General features: G+C 44.4%; 3 protein-coding genes across 3 annotated transcripts; all 3 read right to left on the minus strand.

The window, feature by feature from the left end:
- Positions 1-2,790: 2,790 nt before the first annotated feature.
- LOC117350426 (olfactory receptor 4Q3-like) lies at positions 2,791-3,738 on the minus strand. The gene has a single exon (XM_033924706.1). The coding sequence runs from the start codon at positions 3,736-3,738 to the stop codon at positions 2,791-2,793; it is 948 nt and encodes a 315-aa protein (XP_033780597.1).
- Positions 3,739-13,121: 9,383 nt separating this feature from the next.
- LOC117350428 (olfactory receptor 1509-like) lies at positions 13,122-14,069 on the minus strand. The gene has a single exon (XM_033924707.1). It carries the CDS (start codon positions 14,067-14,069, stop codon positions 13,122-13,124), a length of 948 nt encoding a protein of 315 aa, XP_033780598.1.
- A 3,970-nt stretch (positions 14,070-18,039) lies between these two features.
- LOC117350429 (olfactory receptor 4E2-like) lies at positions 18,040-18,987 on the minus strand. The gene has a single exon (XM_033924708.1). It carries the CDS (start codon positions 18,985-18,987, stop codon positions 18,040-18,042), a length of 948 nt encoding a protein of 315 aa, XP_033780599.1.
- Between the last annotated feature and the right edge of the window lie 6,013 nt (positions 18,988-25,000).

Genomic DNA, 25,000 nt, shown 5'->3' on the forward strand with positions numbered 1-25,000 from the left:
AGCCTCCTGTCTCACTCATCAGGGCTACAGGTACGGTGGGAGGAAAGTGAAGGCATGTGAGTGACGGGGTGACGGGTGTGAAGGAGCAGGGGGCAGATAGGAGAATGGATGCTGGCACCCCCACCAAGACAGCGCTCGGGGCAGATTGCCCCCGCTCCCCCTTACCATGCCACTGTGTATACACACGCACACACATGCACAAACAAACTCACACACACATACATACCAATGGTCCATCTTGTCAAATATCCTGATTCCACTAGTGACCAATCCTAGGTAGAATCCCAAAATGTATCAAGCTTCCATGCAGAATCCCAAAGAGTAGCAAGATTCCATACTACAATCCCAGGGCTAAGGGGTTGCGTTCATCATGTCTTTCTTAATAGCAAATTATAGACTTTTCTTCCAGGAACTTGTCCAAATCATTTTAAAGCTCAGGTGCATTAACTGCTTCTTTCATACCCTACACATCTAAGTTCCATCCAGGATATCTTGCAAAATGTTTGATTATCACTGCAAAACATCCAAGTTTAATCCACCCTTAAGCATGTCCAAAGCCCGTCCATAACACACCTCCAACATTCCCATTTCATGCCTCCAACATGCCCATCTCAAGTTCTGGACGCATTGAGGCTGGGACACCTCGCTAGATGTCCAGAAAGGTGGTTTCAATTATCGGCGCTTGGATGTCCCAGCGATTCGGATGTCCAAGTGCAGATTTAGGACACTTTTTGGATATTTATATTTTTTGATTATGAGCCCCATAGTGAAGCATCACACCACAGGTGTGCTCTTAATAACAAAAGATAGCAAAAGTTTATTTAGTCAATAGACATGTGCAACAGCGTTTTAGAAAGGATGCTCAAGCCTGATTATAGATGTTGAGATCAGGACATCTCCAGTCAGGCAAGTACATTAGAAAAAGATCGAAAGAAGGAAAATCCTCTTCTAAATTAAGAGCCTGCATGGGTGACCCTACAGCAACAAGTTCAGTAGGCAAACTCATTTCACAAATTCCAAATATATATGATGACTAGGCAGGTACTTGGTCATGCCGGGATTGGCATTGCCTTGCCTACATGGCAATTTTAAACTACAGGCTTAGCAGTGTCAAACAATGCACATCCAGGGTAGCACCCGACAACCACCTTGCATTTCAGAGCCTCCCCACCATGTACAACCTGATCGCCTAGCATAAAACCTGACTTCCGCCCATCATACTGCCTAATCTCATTGGCGCACAGCCCAACCCCACTCCCCTGACCCAGCCCACAAGCATAAGAACCTAAGAATAACCGTACTGGGTCAGACCAATGGTCCATCTAGCCCAATATTGGCCAATCCAGGTCACAAGTATCTGACCAAAAAACAAATAGTGATAACATTCCATGGTACTAACTCCACGGCAAGTAGTAGCTCCCCACCCCCCACCCATATCTCTCTCCTGACTTCACTGTCACACAATCTGTCCCCCCTGATCTACAACCAGATCCCTTTGCACGCTGCATGTATCTATTTTGCTCTAAAACTAATCACCTACTGCACAAAAGCTGACCCACAAGGTGCAGAAACCCAACACATGGCAGTGTTCCCAAACTTCCCTCCTGGGTCCAAAGCCATCAGAATAGCCCAGCCTTGCCAAGTGAGTCTCTGGACTTACTGGGGGGCTCATAGTGGAGAGTGAGGAGGCATTGATGGGGAAAAGTTCATACTTGAATGTCTGACCCCCTAGTAGTAATATTGCAATATTGCTGCTAAAGGTTTCAGCAATCATTTTGCAATGCAGGAGGCCATGAGTTGAGAGCGGGTGAACATTGCTCCCATGCCACTAGCTATCAGGGGCTCAGGTCTGCATTGGAGGGGTATACATTCTTGTGCCCAGCAGAGCTATTGTGAGGGCTATGGGCCCAAGGGGTCTTGTGGATGCTGTCACATCAGGTTTCTGCCAACACATAAGGAAGGTCCATGTGCAAACTGCATGCAAAAAGGGCCAGACTGATAGGGAATGTCAGACTTTGTGTGGGGAGGTTGGATTGTGAGCTGCAAAGGTTTGTGCTTTGTGGAAGAGAGAGATTGGGTTCTGTGTTGGGGAATCCGGGCTGTATGCCGAGGAGATCAGCCTGTGTGCTGGAGGCGTTTCATCTGTGTGGTATAGCACTGAGATCACAAGACTTCAGATCTCAGAATTTGCCGCTTCCTCTAATGCAGGCATTTAGTCGTGCCTGAGTGCAGGTCTAAATTCTGAAGTCTGACTTTTCTTCTACAGATATGGATTCCCAATGTGAAATGGAGAATGCACATCTGGCATGCGGCCCTACCCAGATCACTGCCTCTACCAGCTCTCCTCAAACCCCTAAATGCAAAAAGCTTCTGAATGTCTGAAAGACCCCCCAGACTAATATGACTTTTTAAACATCTAGGCCTCTCCAGAAAATTCAAGGCTGCCATTTTGAAATTAAGAAACTTCTAAAACAACGGCCACGAGGTGTCTTGAAACAAACTGCTACTAACCCGCTCTTTTCCAAAGGTGCGCTGCACACGCTAAATCCATGCTAAAACACTTAGCGCGCCTTTGTAAAAGAGGGCCTAAATCTCAAAAACAGATTTTAAAAAACACAATCAATACAAGTTTAATTAGCATTCATTTATATTAGATTTCAGGAAGGCCCTGACTAAAGATACAGCTCCTCTTTTTCTTCATGAACAACTTTATTGAATCTTTCAAGAGAAATTATAGTAAGTGAGAGCAGATGGTTTACATGACATTATCTTCCAGAAACAGAAAGGAAATCAGTTGATATGTATCCCCCAAAACGACACTTTCCTGCCTCCCAGCTTCTTCATGGATTTTCTCACCTTTTCATTCCTGAGAGTATAAATGAAGGGATTTAGCCAGGGGGTCACGATGTTGAAAAAAATGGAGAACAGTTTGTCAGGTGCGTATGGCCCTGGGGGCCTCATGTAGGTAAAGACAGAGGGGATAAAAAACAAAGTGACAACCATGAGGTGGGAGGCACAGGTAGAGAAGGCCTTCCGCCTTCCCTCAGCTGAGCGAATTTTTAAGACAGTGGTAATTATGTATATGTAAGATATGAACACCACTATGAAACAAGCAAGGGTTAAGATTCCACTGTTGACCATATCTACAACCTCACTCATTAGGGTGCCAGAGCAAGCCAACAAAAATAAAGGGTGGGCATCACAAAAGAAATGATCGATCTCATTCGGACCACAGAAGGACAGCTGAATTGTTGGAAACGTCTGTCCGAAGGCATGAATGAAACCACCTACCCACGTAGAAAGTACCAGCAGGAGACAGACGCGTCTGTTCATTATTGTGGTATAACGCAACGGATTGCAGATGGCGACGTAGCGGTCATAAGCCATCAGGGTCAGATGAAAGCATTCTGTACCCCCGATGAAATGCAGGAAAAATATCTGAGTAATGCAGTCACTGAATGAGATGGCTTTGCTCTGAGAGAGAAAGTGAACAAGAGATCTGGGGACAGTGACAGTGGAAAAGCCCAAGTCTAAGACAGACAGGTGGCTCAGGAAGAAGTACATGGGAGTGTGCAGCTGAGGGTCCATATATATGGTTACAAGAATGAGAAGATTCCCAGTAATGATCAGCAAGTACATTGCTAGAAAGAGTACAAATAATACTATCTGTAAATCCGGATCGCTAGAAAGTCCGAGGAGGATGAATTGTGTGACTCTGGTTCCATTCCTGACTGCCATTCCTTCCACTTGATCAACTGGCAGGAGACATAAGAAAGAATACATAAATTAAGACCGTGGAACAGAGAACATGAATATATATTTTATAAGGACTTCCTGAATTGGGTCTTGCTTTCTCTCTGGTCTTTTTCAAATCCACGCTAAAACTCTCCTTTTTGAGGTGACTTCTACATCTTAACCACTTCTTAAGACATTCTCCTAGGATCTCTTGTTTTTATATATGTTTCTCTTGACTAGATTGTGAGTTCTGTGGAGCAGGGACTGACTCTCTGTAAATAGTAATAGGGACTTATAAAGCTAGACATCTGTGGTCTTTCATGTCCTATCTTTTATTCGGCTCTCTGCTTATGTTTTCATACTGCTTTGTAAGTTGAAGACACACTCATTATTCCTGTCCACCTCCTCTAAAGAATCTCGTACCCCCTGAATAGATTCTGCTGACCATTTATATTATAAAATAAGAACATAAGAATTGCTGCTGCTGGGTCAGACCAGTGGTCCATCGTGCCCAGCAGTCCACTCCCACGGCGGCCCCCAGATCAAAGACCAGTGCTTTAAATGAGTCCAGCCTTACCTGCGTACGTTCCAGTTTAGCAGGAACTTGTCCAACTTTGTCTTGAATCCTTGGAGGGTGTTTTCCCCTATGACAGCCCAGGAAGAGCGTTCCAGTTTTCCACCACTCTCTGGGTGAAGAAGAACTTCCTTACGTTTGTACGGAATCTATCCCCTTTCAACTTTAGAGAATGCCCTCTCGTTCTCCCTACCTTGGAGAGGGTGAACAATCTGTCTTTATCTGCTAAGTCTACTCTTATTCTTACAGATACTGCACAGTTCTACCTCAGTAACCCTTCAGAGAGCTGCAGCCAAGTGCTAGATTATCTCTCTTCAGGCACTTTTTTCAGTTTTGAATTGCCTTCAAAAGATAGGCCTCCTTTTACCAAACTGCGATAGCAGTTTCTAGTGTGGGGAGCCACGCTGAATGGCCTTCGCTGCTCCCGACGCTCATTGAGTTCCTATGAGCGTCGGAAGCAGCGCGGGCCATTCAGTGCAGCTCCCCGCACTAGAAACTGCTATTGCAGTTTTGTAAAAGAGAGGGATAGTTTCCCAGGTTGACAAAAAGGTTGTAGTGCTCCCCCGCAAATTCACGGTCACGGTCATTCGCGGCATTTTCTGACCATGAATGACCGGTCAGGAGAGGGCAGCCGGAGCGCCGGAAGGAAATCACTCGTGGTACGCTCTGACCATCTCTTCCTGTACTAAAGCCGGGCCTCACTAATCAGGAGCTGCTTTGACACGCAGCTCCTGATTGGTGAGGCCCGACATTAGTACAGGAAGAGGTGGTCGGAGCATACCGCAAGTGATTTCCTTCACTTGCCAGCACTCTGGCTGCCCTCTCCTGTCTCTCCGGCTGCCCTCTCCTATCTCCCCATATTCATGGTTTGTTAACATTCGTGGGGGTTCCTGGAACGGAACCCCCACAAATATTGGGGGGAGTACTGTATATAGCTCTGAGGTTAGCGCCTCAGAGCAGGCTCTACATGGTGGTCTGGAAAATTTTGAATAAAGCCTGCCCATCTCTAGACAAATGAAGAGCAAATTTTTTAAAAAATCCGTCCCAATCTTATGTATTGATATCAACACAAGCCCTCAAAATCAGCACTTTCCCACATGAAGTCTTCTTACCGTCTGCTTCCCACTGTCCTCTTTCTTGCATACTCAAGCACAGTTCATGAACTCTTTCAAGATGTTATTTAATTACATGGACATAACTATCTGTGGAACTTTTTTTTAAATAATCTGACAGTGCTTCCAGTGAAGAATTCCTTTCTTCTGAAGGGAGTGAAATGTGTCCGGAACTAAAAGTAATAGAATTAAAAGATTTATGTGATCAGGAAATGATGGCTCTGGCAATACAATTTCAATCAAGGGTCTTTTTATTAAGGTGCGCTAAGTGATTTAGTGTGCAGAAAGATTAGCGCGCATTTAATGCCCATAGGAATATAATGGATGCCTTAGCATTTATCGCGCTAATCTTTAGCGGGCACTAAATCGGTTAGGGCACCTTAATAAAACGACCCCTAAACTCAATGGTTTGGTTGACAGCAATTGCTCTCTTAGGATATATTCTTAGGTTACTTTCTGATATTCAGAAATTTAAGAAGACAACTTTATTTGTAGAGACCTTTTCTTGAAAGCTAGTAAATTTATAATTTTGAGATGAATGTAAATGAATTGGTGTTGTATTGTCCTTTTGAAGAGTGTGCATGAATTTTGTGAGTCACTTAGGTTTAAGCGGGCTATAAATTTTTAAATAAAATAAATAAATATGAAGGAAAGAGTCGGAAAGAAACGATGAGACACAGCAGGTGAGGTGGGAGAAGGAGAAACAAGGTGAACAAGACGGGAGATGAATGCGAACTGAAACTAGCAGAAAATCTTGCTCTTAGGATCAGAACATATTGTTTATCCTGCACCTGAATAGACATTATTTCAGTGTTTCCCGTCTTTACAAATGGCATTTTAATAATTCTAATAAAACAGTGACAATTACAAGATGGGTATGCAACAAAGTCCAAATGCAATTAGAGATTGATACTTACAAAGCATTATTTGGAGAGATGATCATCCGAATGGATTGTTTTTTTCCTTTGCTCATTTCCAAATATAATCCTGAAAATGACCAAAACATTTAATTTATATATACAGTAAATTCGGAAATTCTGGAGAATAGGTCATCTGTGCCTCACTAGCCCTGCCAACAGCGATAGGCTGAAGGCTCGTTCCTGAAGAAAGCACAGTGATGTACTTAAACTGTACTTGAGGCTCTTGGGATTATATAGTAATCTTTAAGGATCTCGAAAGAAGCAGGTGGTTAAACTTTATCATTTATTGTACAGTATATACCAATACAATAGTGAAAAAATAAAAAAAATCATCTGATACGAAGGGCCGCTGAAAAGTTTTCAGCCCAACCGAGACGAGAATGAAGTGGAGCCATGAAACTTACAAGCTATTCCATACTCTTCTTGACACTTTTTATTTCAATGTTATGAAACAAACCCAAAAATGTCAAGAAAAGTGTGGAATAACTTGTAAGTTTCATTCTCTCCTTGGTTGGACTGAGAATTTTTCAGCAGCTCCTCGTATGTGAGACAAGACATTTCCTCACTGATTTTTTTTTTTTCCTTATTTTCAACATTCAAATCTTAATTGCATTTTTTGCAATGTTTTTAAAAGTCATATCAGATTGAGAGATGTGCATTCTTTCCTATTCATTGTCTCCTCAAAAGCCACATCAGAATACGAGGGTGAAATACTAACGTGGATTAAGAACTGTCTAGCGGATAGGAAACAGAGAGTGGGGTGTAAATGGACAATACTCGGACTGGAAGAACGTCACCCTGAGGTGCCACAGGGCTCGGTGCTTGAACCTGTGCTCTTCAACATATTCATAAATGATCTGGAAATGGGTACGACGAGTGAGGTGATTAAATTTGTGGATTATACAAAGTTATTCAGAGTAGTGAAGACGCAGGGGGATTGTGAAGATCTGCAACGCGACATAACCATGATCGAGAAATGGGCAGCAACATGGCAAATGAGGTTCAACGTGGATAAGTGTAAGGTAATGCATGTCGGTATCAAAAATCCCATACATGAATACAAGATGTCCGGGGCGGTACTTGGAGAGACCCCCCAGGAAAGGGACTTGGGAGTACTGGTCAACAAGTCGATGAAGCCGTCTGCACAATGTGCAGCGGCGGCGAAAAGGGCGAACAGAATGCTAGAAATGATTAAGAAGGGGATCACGAACAGATCAGAGAAGGTTATCATGCCGCTGTACTGGGCCATGGTGCGCCTTCACCCGGAGGAGGTTGTGACAGAGACCACCATTCTGGGTTTCAAGGGCAAGTTGGATGCACACCTTCTTGCAAATCACATTGAGGGATACAGGTAAACAGGGTCTTCATCGGGGAACATCTGGCTTGGCCTCCGCGTGTGCGGGTCACTGGACTAGATGGACCAAAGGTCTGATTTGGTGAAGGCGTTTCTTATGTTCTTATGTTCACCTGGAGTACTGTGTCCAGCACTGGTTGCTGTACATGAAGAAGGACATGGTACTACTCGAAAGGGTCCAGAGAAGAGCGACTAAAATGGTTAAGGGTTGGAGGAGTTGCCGTACCATGAGAGATTAGGGAGGCTAGGCCTATTCTCCCTTAAAAAGAGGAGACTTAGAGGAGACATGATCGAAACATTCAAGGTACTGAAGGGGATAGACTTAGTAGATAAGGACAGGTTGTTCATCCTCTCCAAGGTAGAGAGAACGAGAGGGCACTCTCTAAAGTTAAAAGGGGATAGATTCCGTACAAACGTAAGGAAGTTCTCCTTCACCCAGAGAGTGGTAGAAAACTGGAATGCTCTTCCGAAGTCTGTTATAAAGGAAAACACCCTCCAGGGATTCAAGACAAGGTTGGACAAATTCCTGCTGGACCAGAATGAACACAGGTAGGGCTGGTCTCAGTTAGGACAGAGGTCTTTGACCTGGGGGCCGCCGCGTGAGCGGACTGCTGGGCACGATGGACCACTAGTCTGACCCAGCAGCGGCAATTCTTATGTTCTTATGGGTGGTGAAAAGTTCTCAGTCCAACCAACAAACTTCCTAAATTCTGAGTGTTATTTTGCCACTCTAGCTAAAAAGAGCATGAATGAAACCATTACATGCCAATTTGCAGAAACAAAATTCTAGGTTTTGACATTTTTTCAGATCATTGTTTGGACCATATCCACATCATTCTCTTCTTGGTGGGGCTGAGAACTTTTCACCACCACATCGTTCCTTTTCCATGCTTCAACCACTGTAGCTGGCAGGACAGCCTCCTTGGAATGGAATGGGATGATTCATCGTGAGACGTTTCATTGCGGCTGTGATAAAACAGCCGTGATGAATTATCTAATTACGGGAAGTTTCAATCCTAATAAAGACTCTTTTGAAGACTCTTTCTGCAGCAAGGAGGGAAAAACACAGGGCAAAGATTTTCAGCACATTTTAAGTTTCTTTAGCCTTCGGATCTAGCTAAATACACGGGACCTGGGTTGGTCACTGTTGGAAACAGGATTCTGGGCTTGATGGACCTCTAGTCTTTCCCAGTATGGAAACTCTCAGGTTCATATGTGAGCCAAGTATAGGATAATCTAGCTATTGTGACAACACTGATGAGTTTGGCTCTTAGACATTGGTGGATTGAGGCATCACAATCTCAGCTCTGGAATGTTGCTACTCTTTGGGTTTCTGCCAGGTACTTGGGACCTGGGTGGCCACTCAACAAGATGCTGGGCTTGGTGGACCTTCAGTCTGTCCCTGAACGGCAATTGTTGTGTTCTTATGTGAGCCAAGTATAGGACAATCAAGCCATTGTGACATCACTGATGAGGTTGGCTCTTGGGCATTGGTGGAAGGAGGCATTATGACATCACAATCTCAGCTCTGGAATGTTGCTGCTCTTTGGGTTTCTGCCAGGTACTTGTGACCTGGGTTGGTCACTGTTGGAAACCGGATACTGGGTTTGAAGGACCTTCGGTCTGTTTTAGTATGGCAATTCTTATGTTCTTGTGTCTGTTTTTTTTATTGACTTGTGGTTATGTTTTCAGTTTGCTCCATTTTAATATTGTAAAAAAACCTTTGGCATGTATTAACATTTTTTAACATATGCTAATTGACCTAGGGTGTACAAATTCCTAAAATTGATGTAATGCACAATAAATATTGTATAGCCCACTAACAAACCAAATGCACCTTGACAAAACGGTCTTCTTTATGGGGTGGGGGAGGGGAGCATTGACTCCCAAATGCTGAATCAGATTCATTGTGGCCAGTTCATCTTGCTGAAATGGCTGATTAAGAACATAAGAATAGCCTTACTGGATCAGACCAATGGTCCATCAAGCCCAGTAGCCCTTTCTCACAGTGGCCAATCCAGGTCACTAGTACATGCTATGAATAGCATTCCATCTCTGCTGTGACGGGGTCCTTAGTTAATGTTCATACTGTGAGCATATAACACTGGCCGAGGCCATCTGAGTGTTGTGAGTGGGTGTGTTTTGTGTTTCTTTTTCAGGGGGGGTGGAATTAAGTAAAGGGTAGGGGTGATATAATTCTTGGGGCTATGAGAAGTGGGTGTGTTAAATTATTGTGAGGAAGGGTAAGCTGGTATATGGATTTGGACGAGGTGTAAGGTGACGTGAGAAGGGATTGGCTGGGAGAGTTGGATGGTGATTGGTGGAAGCTGTGTGGGAAAACTGTGGTAGGTTGAAGCATTTTTGTGGAGGGAGGGAGTATGGGAGAGTGAAGACCGTGTGTGAAGTGGGAGGTTACTTACCCTCCCTTACTTGGATGGGGAGTGTTGGGCATTCCATGGGTTAGGGGAATTGGTGGCTAGTTTTGGGTTGGTCACAGCTTTTGCAGTTGCAGAAAGGTACAAGTGTTGGGGTGAACTGTTGTATCAGTGTGGCTAAGAAGGAAATAAGTTAACTTGAAATTGGTCTGATCATGTGCAAAACCACCATGGGTGGAGGTAGGACCCTGCAACACCGTGGGTCTTGAAACGGTCTTGAATAGGGAATTGGTAGAATGTGGTGTATTGTTGGATGTGGGGCTAGTTTGGCATAGAATTGCTCCAGATGTTATCGAACTGTTAAGCTACACTGAGATTTACTGTAATTTTTAATATTGCAACCTAATTGTTGCTGTTAATTTGGAATATTGGAATAAAACTGTGGTCCATGTTTTGCCACTAAGTCAATGTGTTGTGTTTCATTGATTTTGGAAGAGGTGGAAAATAAGGAGATTAAGATTGCCAGTGTTAGTCAGTTTCAATTGCAAGTGATGAGAAGATTCTCTGGGACTTCCAAGGAGGGTCTAGAACAATTCATCTCAGCCATTTCATCAGGGCCAGTTCATTGCAGCCATGGGGGAAGCCACTGCTTGCCCTGTATTGGTGGCATGGAATATTGCTACATCCCATCAGTTTTGCAGCAGTGACCTCTCACTATACTCCTGCGATATTACTATTACTCCTATTGGTACTGCAAGGCAATGGTAACAGGTCATGGCAGTCACATTGAACTCAGCATGGCCATGGGCATTGTTCCTGCCCTATAGGATTCCCCTAGACCACCAGTGATATCCAGGTAGGCCCAGGGAGGTCTGGATTGTGATAGGGAGGCTTGAGCAGGGGAGGTCTAGATTTAGGGGGCTTGAGCGTGTCATTAGAAAATGACCCCTTCCCCCAAACAAATATTTTTTCTGCATCTTTTCATTTGCCAAGGACAGGAAATGACATATTGTTGACATATTTCCTATTGTTGTTAATGACTGCCCGTCCTTTATGACAGGGCCATTTGGGGTACAGCCTGGAAGCAGCCAGACAATATCCAAGTGGTCACAATATTGAACACCAGTATTTGAGTAACTATTTGGATAGCTTAGGAGAGAAAAGGGTAACCGATTTCCTAGGCTATCCAGGTAATTATTCGATGCGGAATATGACAGGTATCCAGATAAGAGCAATGATGAATGGGACATCCAGATATTTAGTACTTATACCTGGCGAGCAGCTGGCACTGAACATCCAGATTTATATTTAAACAGTTGACTGGGTAAAGGACTTCGTTATTTGTGCATGTATGTCTGATCCAAACTTTTATTTTTCAAACCATGATGTCTTTGGGAGAGACAGATTAATGGCCAGAAAGTTAGTTGAGATAGGTGTTAGACTGAATCTAAGGTGACTGCACTGAATCTAAAAAAAAATAATAATAATACATACAATACAAGTTTAAGGAGCATTTATTTACATAAATCAGAGTTCTTGGATTGCATGATATTCATGACATACTAGGGGCCGCTGAAAAGTTCTCAGTCCAACCAAGAAGAGAATGATGAGGAGCCATGAAAGTTGACCAATTGGTGTTCAGTCTCGTTAATTCTTCACCTTTGTTGTTGCATTTGTTGCTCACTGCTGTGAAGGCAGTTTCTCATGTTTGTATCCGAGCCATGAAATTGAACATAGTAACATAGTAAATGACGGCAGATAAAGACCTGAACGGTCCAGTCTTCCCATTATGTTTATGTTTATTTAAGATTTGATCTACAGCTTCTGCATTTTACTAACCTAAGCAGTTTACAAAGTATAAAACTAAAATGAAATTAGGTACTTGAGAAAAACTGCCCCATCTGTCCCAAAGGCTCACAATCTAGCTAAAGTACCTGATTAAAATAACAATATGTAATACATTTCCAAGATCAAAAATCAAAGAAATAGAAAATTAAAAATTAAATAAAACAAATTTAAGAGATAGAAAAGTCTCTGAAGAGGCCTGATAGCAAACAGTCGTATTTTAGTGCATGTCTTAATACAACTCCCTTGCTGGCAGTGAAACTAGACCACCAACTATCCAATCTACTGATAGCGACACCAGACTACAAAACTTTCAGAAAAGAAATAAAAACCCTGTTATTTAAGAAATCCATCAAAACAAACTAACACCGCAGGAAGCACTTCAGTCCCCTGAAGTAACCCGTTCAACTCTGTAACTCTTCTGGAAATGTCCACATAACCTCTTATGTAACCCGCCTTGAACCGCAAGGTAATGGCGGAATAAAAGTCACTAATATAATGTAATGTAACTCCCAGCACAGCACACTTCACAGATGAGAGCATCACAGAAATTAATATTTCTAAAGCATAGCCATTAAAACTGTTATATGTAATCAATAAATCCAAATCAACACAAATCAGTACAAATTAATACAAATTAAGGCAGATGGCGGTCCCCATTCCATCATTCAATTCGGGAGAGATATTACAAAAAAAAAAAATGTGCTTTTAGATGTCTCTTAAAATTTTGAAATGATTCATCCTTCCTTAACTCTACTGGTAAATTATTCCACAATATTGGAACCAAGTAGACAAAATGCACCATTTCTGGTTGAGGCAAGGTGAGCCTTTGAGATTTGGGGAACAGTTACTCTATTGTCATTTAAAGATCTCAACGAGCGACTAGGTGTGTAAAATAACACTAGATTAGAGAGATATAATGCCAGCATCAGGATTAGAAACTTACAAGTTATTCTGCTCTTTTCTTGACACTTTTTGTATCAGTGATATGAAAAGTACGGAATAACTTGTAAGTTTCATGGCTCCACATCATTCTTTTCTTGGTTGGGCTGAGAACTTTTCTGCAGCCTCTCATACAATGCTGGGTGAGGATACATATAATTTACACAACTTTACTATATCAACAGTAATTCTATTTCAAAAGAATTTAAACTGAGGGAGATCAGAAGGTTTACAAGAGGGCGTCTTTCTTAAAAGGCCAGGAAATCACTTTTTGTGTGCCCCCAGAAGAGAAACGATTCTACCTCCGAGCTTCATCATGGATCTTTTCACTTCCTCATTTCTGAGAGTATAAATGTAGGGATTTAAACAAGGGGTTACGATGGCATAAAAAATAGAGACCAGTTTGTCACTGGCAAATGTCACTGGAGGTCTCATATACATGAAGACAGAGGGACCGAAAAACAAAGTGACGACCATGAGGTGGGAGGCACAGGTTGAAAAGGCTTTCCTTCGTCCCTCAACTGAGCAAATTTTTAAGATAGTAGAGATGATGCATGTGTAAGATATGACCAACACCAAGAAAGAAAAAAGGGTTAAGATTCCACTGTTGACCATATCGACAATTTCATTGATTAAGGTACTAGAGCAAGACAACAGAGATAAGGGGTGAGCATCGCAGAAGAAATGATTGATCTCATTAGGACCACAGAAAGACAAGTGAACTGTTGGAAATGTCTGCATAGAGGCATGAATGATACCACCGACCCATGTGGAAACCACCAGCAGGAGACAGATTCGTCTGTTCATTATTGTGGTATAACGTAAAGGATTGCAGATGGCAACATAGCGGTCATAAGCCATCAGAATCAGATGAAGGCATTCTGTACCCGCAATTAAATGAAAGAAAAACATTTGAGTCATGCAGTCGGTGAAAGAGATGGTTTTTCTCGGGAACAGGAAGTGAACTAGAGATCTGGGAACAGTGATGGTAGAAAAGGTCAAATCTAAGAAAGAAAGGTGGCTAAGGAAGAAATACATAGGGGTGTGCAGGTGAGTGTCCACGTATATGGTTACCAGAATGAGAAGATTCCCAGTCATAGTGAGCAAATAAATAGCTAGAAAAAGCACAAAGAATGCTGTCTGAAAGGCTGGATTGATAGAAAGTCCGAGAAGGATGAATTGTGTGACTCTGGTTTCATTCCTGACTGCCATTCCATCCACTTTGTCAACTGTAGGGAAACAGAAACACAAGAGATGCTCAGAGAACATTAGTATTCATTATAAGGACTTCATCAGTTGCTGACTCTAATCCTTTCAAATCCAGGCTACAAATTCACTTTCTGAGCCTACCATTTGCATTTCGACCACTTCTCCTATAATCACAATTATTAAATGCTTTTCTTGACTGTACAAGGGGCCGCAGAAAAGTTCTCAGCCCAGCCAAGAAGAGAATGACGTGGATATGGTTCAATCAATGACCTGAAACAATGTCAAAACAGAATTTCTTTTCTGCAAATTGGCACTTAACGAAATAAGCTACAGTGGCAAAATAACGCTCAGAATTTAGGAAGTTAATTGGTTGGCCTGAGAACTTTTCAACACCTCCTTCGTAAAGGAAGTTTTTTTAATGCCAATGGTTGAAAGCTTGGTTAAGCTTAATTAAGACTGGAGGGATTTTTTTTTAGTTTACATAAAATCCTGCTGCTAGTTAGGGATAAGCACTGTTCCTTCTAAACTGAGCTGGAGTCCTCCTACTCTGGGGTGGCGTTTCAATATTATGTTTTCAATTACTGAAGATAGGCAGGCTCCCACAAATTCTAGAGAGCTTGTCTGTCTCTCACTTTTGAAAATGTGATAGTAAAACAGCACCCCCTACTGGCAAGACTATAGGTGGAGGACTCCTGCTCAGCTTAGGGAACAGTGAACATATTTGTTATCCTGTAAATGAATAGAAATATCATTTTGGCTTTTCCTTGCCTTTCCCTATAAGTGAAGAATATGAGATTTTAAGATCACGTATGTTAAAATACTGAAAAATACAAGTAGGTAAACAATAATTGTAAACAAAGATAGATACTCACAGCATCTTATTTGATGAGATTATCACCTGAATGAATTATATTTGCTTTGCTCATTTCCAAATATCAAACATATTCTTCAAAATTACCACCAAGTGTAATTTATAGATACAGTAAATCCAAATTCTGGAGTGTAGGTCGTTTCTGACAACAGCTACAGGCTGAAGCATTTTTCTATAGGCAGCAGCGTGATGAACTTAAACACTATTTGGGACGTGTGGGACTATAATCTTTGGAGGATCTCAGAAGGAACAGGTGGTTAAACAAATTTATCATTTCTAGTATTCACTAATACATCAGTTCAAAAACAATCGTTTGGAACCTCTGGAGTCCACATGGATAAATCTTACAATGGAAAATGGATCGAGTCAGATTTCTTTTTTTATTATTATTATTTTCAAAATTCAAAGCATATCTGGTTTGTATCAAGAGCAAGGTAGTATAAAGAAATAAAACAAAAAGCAAAGGAAATAAGTTGATACCTTTTTTATTGGACTAACTCAAATGCATTTTGGCCCCCTTTTACGAAACTGCGCTAGCAGTTTTTAATGCCGGGATCCATGCTGAACGCCCTGTGCTGCTCCCGATGCTCATAGAGTTCCTATGAGCATTGGGAGCAGCACGAGACATTCAGCGCGGCTCCTGGCATTAAAAACTGCTAGCGCGGTTTCGTAAAAGGGGGAGATTTTAACATGAGCTTTCGAAGATAACCCTCCTTCAGATCACAAAAAAAGCAAATGTTGACAGATATCAGTATATATATAAGGAAAACATGAAAGCATTTCGGGGATAGAAAGAGGGAGGGGTGGGTGGGCAGGAGACAGAAAGGTGACAGAGCAGTTTTAAAAGTCTTTATGGTGGGTAAGAAAGCCCAGATCTCTGTTAAGTTCTATCTGGCAGGTGTCAAAATCCCTTATCTTAAAGGGCTAGATTCACTAAGCAAACCAATCATGTACCGATCGGTTTGCGAACCCTTTACGACCAGATTTCCATCCATTGTGTTGGTAAATCAGGGACTTTCTTAGACTCCTCCCTAAGGAAGTCACTGATTGGCTGAGGTGCCCTGGCCCCTCCAAAGGGAGGAGTCTGAGGTGCCTCAGCCAATCAGGGCTTAGGCCTCTCCCCTTGCATCAGATGATGCACCGGGGTGGGGCCTAAGGCTGCTATTGGGCAGCAGGCTGGCTGAAGAGTAGGAGCAGGAAGGCTTTCCTCCTGCTCCCTAAGATTTTGGTGGTGCATAGGAGCAGGAGGAGGGTCCAGGCACCCCTCCTGCTCCCGAAGATGTTGGGGAGCCCTGCCCAAGGAGCCGGAGGGACTGGGCACCCCTCCTGCTCCCAACTATTTTACAGGTACCGGGTGGTTGGGCCGGGCCCGACCGCCTGGGCCGACCAGGGGTGGGCCGGGAGGTGGTTGGCCTAGGAGTAGGAGGGACTGAGCACCCCTCCTGCTCACAACTTTTTGGTGCCGGGGATGGGTCATGCCAGTTGGGGGGGGGGGGGAGGGTGCAAGGGCCATGCTGCATGGATGCAGCATTTTTTTTTTTTTTTAACCGCTGATGGCAGGAGGGAGTTGGAATCCCTCCTGCTTTTTTGTCTGGGGGGGCGCAGCAGAGAAGGGCAGGCAGAAAAGATCGGGGCTGGGCTGAGCCCTGACAGCAGTGACACGAGGCTGCTTCTCCTGTCACTACTGTCAGGGTATGAGCGGGAATTGCTCTGGCCGTGGGTAGGAGGCGTGCTAACGATCGTCCCCATTTGCATGAAGGCCTTTACTGAATAAGTCGGCCGGCATGCAAACGGAAACGGATCATGCACTGTTTGGAGGTTTAGTGAATCCTGCCCAAAGATCCCTTTTAGTATTCTCACAATTATGTCCTACAGTATGAAGAAAAAAGATGTTTATTATTATTTACCCCCTCTTTTACTAAGGTGCGCTAACCGATTAGCGCACGCTAAATGCTAACACGTGCATGTTAGTCTATGGATGCGTTAGCATTTAGTGCGCTAATTCGATTAGCTGAGCAGGGCAGGCGAGCTGAGGCTGAGCAGAACTGGAGAGTTGGGGCTGAGCAGGGCGGCAAGAGAAGAGCAGGTTGTGGCAGAGAGCAGGAGAGCTGGGGGAGGCAGAGAGAGAGTCAGGGAGGTAGAGAGCAGGTCTTGACAGAGAGCAGAGGCAGAGAGCGAGTTTATTTCAGGGCTTCAGGGCTGGCAGGACAGTCGGAAAGGAGGTGAGCAACTGGCCCCCAGCAGTCGCTTCATGTTGATCGGCCAGCCCAGTCAGTGTTCAAGATTTTTATTAAGTGAATCTCAACCCTGCCTACTGTGCATGCTGTTTCCCTCATTTGCATGCACGGATCGGAATCGGTTCGGTACACAGGTTAGTGAGTGAGTTTGAAGGGAAAACGGGTCGCAAAGGGCTCGCAAACCAGTCGGCACACAATCGGTTTGCTTAGTGAACCTAGTCCTATGTTTCTGATCTAAGCAAAATACACAAGAGGTCAACTTCATAAGGTGATTGAAGGGGATAAGGCAAAATGTAGGAGATAAAGTGGGGAGAGGGTGCAGATAAGGAAGAGGACAAACATCTGATGGTCAAGTCAGAATGAATGTTCTTATGTGAGCCAAGTCTAGGACAATCAAGACATTGTGACATCCTTCTGAGGTTGGCTCTTAGGCATTGGTGGAATGAGGCATTATGACATCACAATCCGAGCTCTGGAATGTTGCTACTTTTTGGGGTTTTGCCAGGAACCTGGGTTGGCTACTGGGGAACACAGGATACTTGGCTTGATGGACCTTTGCTCTGTCCCAGTGTGGCAATTCTTATGTTCTGATGTAAAAAAGGCACACAATCAATACAGATTTAAGGAGCATATATTTCAGGATTCTTGGATCATAGGGTGAAAGGGACATAAGATATATTTCTCACAGATAAAATCAAACACAGTTCAATCAGTTTTACTATGTCAATAGAGATTCTATTTAAAAACTTAACCAAGAGAAAAACATTCAGAATTGTACAGAGTACATTCAAGAGCATACATCAATCAGTGAAAACAGATAGTTTACACGACGGTGTCTTTTTTTTAAAAAAATGGTCCAAAATAATCAGCTTTTATGTGTCTCTAGAAAATACATTATCCTGCCTCCCAACTTCTTCATGGATTTTTTCATCACCTCATTTCTGAGAGTATAAATGAAAGGATTTAAACAAGGGGTTACGATGCAATAAAAAATGGAGACCTGTTTGTCGGCTGCAAATGTCACTGATGGTCTCATATAGATGAAGACACATGGGCCAAAAAACACAGTGACCACTAGGAGGTGGGAAGCACAGGTAGAGAAGGCTTTCTGCCTTCCCTCAGCTGAGCGAATTCTTAAGATAGTGGAGATGATGTATACATAAGAAATGAACAAAACCAGGAAGCAGATAAGAGTTATGGCTCCACTGTTGGCCATGTCCACAATTTCACATATCGAGATACTAGAGCAGGCCAACAGATATAAGGGGTGGGCATCGCAAAAAAAATGATCTATCTCATTAGGACCACAGAAGGACAGCGGGATTATTGGAAATATTTGACCAGAGGCATGAAGGAAACCACCTACCCATGTAAAAAACACCAGAAGGAGACAGGCTTGTCGGTTCATTATTGTGGCATAATGCAAAGGATTGCAGATGGCGACGTAGCGGTCGTAAGCCATCAGGATGAGATGAAAGCATTCGGCACTCCCGATGAAATGAAAGAAAAACATTTGAGTAATGCAGTCATTGAAAGTGATGGTCTTTCTTGGGTACAGAAAGTGAACAAGGGACTTGGGGACAGTCACTGTTGCAAAACTCAAATCTAAGAACGACAGGTGGCTGAGGAAGAAGTACATGGGGGTGTGCAGGTGAGAGTCCGCATATATAGTCATCAAAATGAGAAGATTTCCGGCTATAGTGAGCAGGTAAGTCACTAGAAATAATACAAAAAATGCCATCTGTATGTCCGGATCCCTGGAAAGTCCTAGCAGGATGAAGTCTACGGCTCTGGTTTCGTTGCTGACTGCCATTCCTTCCTCAACTGCAGGAAAACAGAAACAGAAAGGTCATTGGAAAGAACCCATTAACCCCCTCCTTAACAAAGCCGCGTTAGTGTTTTTAGCGCCGGCCGTGTCGATAAGAACTCTGACACTCATAGGAATTCTATGAGCGTTGGAGTTCTTATCGCTGTGGCTGGCGCTAAAAACGCTAGCGCGGCTTTGTAAAGGAGGGGCTAGACGAGACAGACGCTCAGATAACATTTTTTTTAGAAGGACTTATTGAAGTACTGGGTTATGTTCTGTTTCTATCCAGGCTATAAACTCACCTTTGTTATGTGAACTTACTCTTCCTTTTTGCCTACTTGTGTACGAAGGATCTTCAAAAAGTCTCCGTACTTTTATTTTTAAACACTATTTATTAAATATCTCAAAAGCAAATTACATCACTTTTCCACATAAAACATTTTCCCATCGTCCTACTTAATGCCATGAGAATGGAATGTTTTTGGTTGAGCGCGGAAATATGAAAGTGCGGAATCATTTTGAATAACCCTCGCATAATGCAATCTCCTAGCATGTATTATTACATATTATGTTTCTCTTTACAACTTTGTAACTCTGTGGTCCGTATAGTGTTGCATCTACCTGGTGGTGTTTAGAAATGATGAACTGGAAGAAGCTGCCAGACAACTTTGCAAGGGGGATGCTGAAAAGTTCTCAGCTCAACCATGGAAAGAATGACGTGGATATGGTTCAAACAATGATAAAACCTAGAATGTTGTTTTTGCAAATTGGCTCTTAACGAAATAAGATCACGCTCTTTTCAGCTACGGTGGCAAAATAATGCTCAGAATTTAGGAAGTTGGTTGGTGGGGCTGAGAACTTTTCGGCACCCCTCCTTACCTCAATATAGAAACATCCCAGTATTGAATTATGGTCTCAAAGTACTTTCTTTGATTTGAAATTACCCTTGAAAACATAGGTGGTCTTTTACTAAGGCGTGATAGTCAATTTAGCATGCGCTAAATGCTAGCGCGTCCATAGAATATAATGGATATATTAGCATTTAACATGCGCTAATATTTCGCATGCGCTAAATCGGCTAGCGTGCTAAGCAGTTCAAAAAGGTTTGTTGAAACCATTGTGTAGCTCATTGACTCACAGCAAATTCTACTCGGTGATCCTGACTATTGTGAATAAAAGTCTGCCTATCTGTAGTTCATTTTTAAAAAGGTTCACTCCAGTTCCATATACTGATGTCAGTACAAACTCTCAGATCAATATTTTGCCTTCGTGAAGTCTACTCACCCTGCGCTACCCACTGGTCTCCCTCCTCCATACTCACGCACAGTTCTTCAGTTCTCTCAAGCTGTTTTTTAATTACAGTACTCCCCCGATATTCACGGGGGTTCCGTTCCAGGAACCCTCGCAAATCTTGAAAACCCGCGAATACGGTTTTTTCATGGGGGAGACTGGAAAGGGCAGCGGGAGAGGCAGGAGAGAGCAGCCGGAGCGCCAGCGATTGCAGGAAATCACTGGCTGTAGGCTCCGACTGCCTCTTCCTGCACTAAGTCGGGCCTTACCAATCAGGAGCTGCGTGTCAAAGCAGCTCCTGATTGGATAAGGCCCGACTTAGTGCAGGAAGAGGTGGTTGGAGCATACAGCAAGTGATTTCTTGCACTCGCCAGCGCTCCGGCTGCTCTCTCCTGCCTCTCCCGCTGCCCTCTCCTTGTCGGCGGTTCGCGGTCAGAAAATACGGCGAATGACCGGGACCGCGAACCGCTGACCACGAACGACCGGGGGAACACTATTCACTGACGTAATCATAGTTCCAGTAAATAATTTCTTTTTTATGAAGGGAATGAAATGTGTTTCGTTTCAGCTTGAGTCTAAAAAACTGAACAAGAAAATTCATGATTTGTATAATCAAGATGTGACAGCACCGGCAATATGAGAGGGTGCTGAAAAGTTCACAGCCCAACCAACCAACTTCCTAAATTCTGAGCATTATTTTACTACTGTAGCTGAAAAGAGCGTTATCTTACTTCGTTACGTGCCAATTTGCAGAAACAACATTCTAGGTTTTGACATTGTTTCAGATCATTGAGTAGACCTTGCTTTTCTCTTCTTGGTTGGGCTGAGAACGTTTCAGCACCTTCTCATACAATTCCAATCTGACAATTGATTTCCCACCGTTATGGCTTAAACTTTATAGTCTTTTCAAGGATGTTTTGCATCAATTGTTGTCTTTTGATATATTGAGGAAAGATTTGAAGAGAGACAACGAGGCACAGCAAGTGAGGTGGGAGAAGGAGAAACAAGGTGAACGAGACAGGAGATGAATGTACACTGAAACTGACAGAAAAGCCGCTAGTTGGGATCATAAAATACTCTTTATCCTGAACTTGAATAGATATTCTTCACCTTTACTCTGTAAGTGAAGTATATTTATGCAATGACATCTTAATAGTTATGAAAAGTATAAGGTCGATGAACAATATACATGTAAATAGAGATAGATACTTACAGTATATTTTTGGAAGAGATCACCACTGAATGGAAGATTTTTGCCACAAAGTTTATTTTTCAGATACATTAAATTCAGAAATTCTGGAGAACAGTTAGTCTCTGCTTTTGGTTGAAGTCTTCCATCAGTAGGCAGAGAAGTGATTTTACTTAAACTCTATTTGGGACTCTTGGGATTACGGTCTTCAGAGGATCTCAAAAGAAGCTGAAATTTAAAAAACTTTTGTTTTCCACCTTTAACTAATATCTTTAAAAACATAATAGTTGAAATCTATTGAGTATCCTCCTAATTCTACAAACTTTGACACAAGTTAGCCCCCCCTCTCCCCCAAAAGGGGGTAAATATTCATTATTCACCTAAATGAAGTTAGGTACTTTTCTATAATGTAGCACTAAAGAGCTTAAGAATATAAAAACATATGAATTGTCATACTGGGACAGACTGAAGGTCCATCAAGCCCAGTATCCTGCTTCCAACAGTGGCCAACCCAGGTCACAAGTACCTGGCAAGATTCCAAGTCATAAAACAGATTATAGGCTTCTTATTTTAGGAATAAGCAGTTAATTTCCCCAAGCCATCTCAATAATGGCATAAACACTTCTATTTTAGGAAATTATCTAAACCTTTTTTAAACCCCGCTAAGCTAACTGATTTCACCACATTCTCTGGCAACGAATTCCAGAGTATAATTAATACTACTACAGAGTATAAATCTTCTACTTATTAGCTTCATCGCATGCCCCCTAATCCTAGTAATTTTGGAAAGAGTAAACAAGCAATTCACACCTAGCCTTTCCTCTCCACTCAGCATTTTATAGACCTCTATCATCACCCCTTAGTTGTCTCTTCTCCAAGCTGAAGAGCCCTAACTGCTTTAGTCTTTCCTCATAGGGAAGTTGTCCCATTCTTTGTATCATTTTTATTGCCCTTCTATGGTCCTTTTCTAATTCTACTAGCGTGCTTTTGTTCCAGATGATACACTCGCAAAGACTTGACTCCTTGCATAGAGTGTGAAGAGTCCTCTTGAGGCACTCCTAAGGACTCAACTCCTTGTACACAGTGAGGAGGATCAGCTCGAGGTACAGCCAAGGACTCGACTCCTTGTGATACTGCTAAGTGCTCAGACTGGACTGCAGGCAGGAGAGTCAAGGTCGGAGCATGTTTGGCAAGCATATTACCAAACTGGCGATCCAAGATGGTCTGGATCATAGCCTCCAAATGTGACACCGAGACTTGAGGATCTGGTACATTTGGTGCGGCTATAGTCTCCGGGGAAGATGAGGTAGAATGACTCTTCGACTTGGAGACATGCTTCTTGGGTATCTTGATAACTACTACTGATACCTGACCTGAGGGAGGTAGCGAGGCAAGCGTCTCATCAGGAGAAGACTTAGCAGATTTACTCGAGAACAAGGACCCATCGAATGAAAATGGCTTGATTAAAGTTGAAGCCGAGGTCGAGGCAGAAGGTGGAACTCCTGTAAGCTTGACCTGATTTGAGGTGGAGGTCGAGACCAGGGCAATTGGATCCATACCTCCGAAGAGTTTTTCAGCCTGAACTCAACGAAGTTTGCGGGCATGAGGTTGAAGGGTAGTGCAGTGAACACACGATTCCGGACGATGGTCAGGTCCCAAACACTGAATACACCACCGATGTGGGTCAGTGAGGGAGATCGCGTGCTGGCAATGGCTACACTTCTTGAAGCCTGTGACTGGCCGGGACATATACGGGAAGATAGCCGCAGCTAAATTGAAACCCGCTGGCTGAGGCCGTGATGCAGGCCCAGCTGTGACTGAAAGAAAAAATAGTCTCTTTTTTAATGAAACATGCAAGAAATACACAGCGATCCTAATTAAAGAAAAAATAAGCTCCGAGACACATAGGGAGGAGCGAAGACAAATCGGCCGAAGCCTTGGGGCCAATCGGCTAGGAGTAGGGGGGGAGGGGGCAGGATAGATTAGGGGTGAGCGGAGGGGAGGTCGACCCTTTCGATCCGGCATCACACGAGGCGGACGCGGCTTCCCTTCTGCCCACCTTCAATTTTCTCCTCACCTGCAGAGCGATCCCGCGGAGCTGACCTGGCTGCAGTGGGCCGCTCCGGCGTCCACGCACAGAGGCACGCGGCCAGAGCCAGCAGCGGGTAGGTAAGCCACGGCCCGCAGCGTGAGAGTAGCCAGGGGGCGGGGGGGAGAGCTTGGCCGCTGCACACGCAGCCTGTTGTACTCTCTGGCCAGCATCCTGGCAGCTGAGGTGGGCCCCCTGGCGGTGCGGGTTGGAGAGACGCCGGAGTCCTGGGCCATTGGTGTCCTCCATCCACCATCCCAACGTCCGCAGTGGGCCGCTCACAGAGACACGCAGCGTCAGCGGAGAGACGCGCAGTTCCCCTTGTGGCCGTCAGGGGCGTTTGGCCACCGCCGCACTACACGCGGCCAGTTTGGGTCTCCGGGTCGGGGTCGGGGCCGGCGGACAGTCGGGGGCCCAGTGGCTGACATGCAGCCGTGGGGAGCGGTATCGCTGGTGGGCGGCCAATCCCGGGCTCCCGTCGATCGGCGGCTCGGGCCGGTGTCGGAGGCGACACGGCGCTTTGTCCCCCTCCTTGCAGTGGGGATGAGGTTGGTTCTGCCGTGCACGCGGCACGTGGGGAGTCTCCAGCCCGGCGGGGATACAGTGCAGGAAGCCCTTTGAAGCATCCACCGCCGGTGAAGGGGTTGAGCCGCTGCACACGCGGCCAAGGGAGTCTCTGAAGGGGTTGGGCCGCTGCACACGTGGCCAGGGGTGAGTGTCCGGCGGCCAAGTTCAGTCTGTGCCTCCCGATCCGTGCGTTGAGCACGGAGGCTGTTTTTTCCCCGAGTGAGTTTGATGGCACAGGCATCCGGGGCTGTCCATTTCGGCTCTAGTTGCCGTATTCTGCGGGTTTGTGGAGGTGGTTCCTCCCTTCTAAGAGCAGAACATGCGGCAGGATTCTAGCCTTTTCCCCTCATTTTCGGCGCTCCAGAAGCAGAGCTTCAGCGGCTTCGGCGGCACGGTCCGGCCCAGCGTTTACTCTCCCACAGCGAGACGGGGCCGCAACGCACGTCGCTTGTTAAGGTCGCCGCCGCCGCCAGGAGGGAGAGGATAGAGCACCCACGTAGCCAATGCAAGTTTCCTGCACCGCCGGGAGCCGGGTTCGCACACGTGGCCAGGTCCCTGGCTGGGTCTGAGGGCAGGTTGCCCTTGGCAAGGAAGCCGCACCTGGGAGGTGAGTTGTACACCCAAGTAAACCCTATGGCGCTAAGCGCTAGCCCCACTCTAGCGGGAGGTGGGTGGTCTCCAGTGCGGAGCGACGAGAAATGGGGGTTGGGACCAGGCACACGCGGCCGAGTACTGTTTCCAGCTCTCAGTACATTTACAGACAGATTTGGATCTGCTTTGCTCCAATGTCAGCAGAGATGAAATGAATCACATGTTGAGTGGCTAGCCATACGGCCTGGTCAGCATGCTGCCAGACCGGGGGGGGGGGGGGGGTTCAGCAACGG

The sequence above is a fragment of the Geotrypetes seraphini genome, chromosome 16, assembly GCF_902459505.1.
Source record: "Geotrypetes seraphini chromosome 16, aGeoSer1.1, whole genome shotgun sequence".
NCBI classification, from domain to species: Eukaryota; Metazoa; Chordata; class Amphibia; order Gymnophiona; family Dermophiidae; genus Geotrypetes; species Geotrypetes seraphini.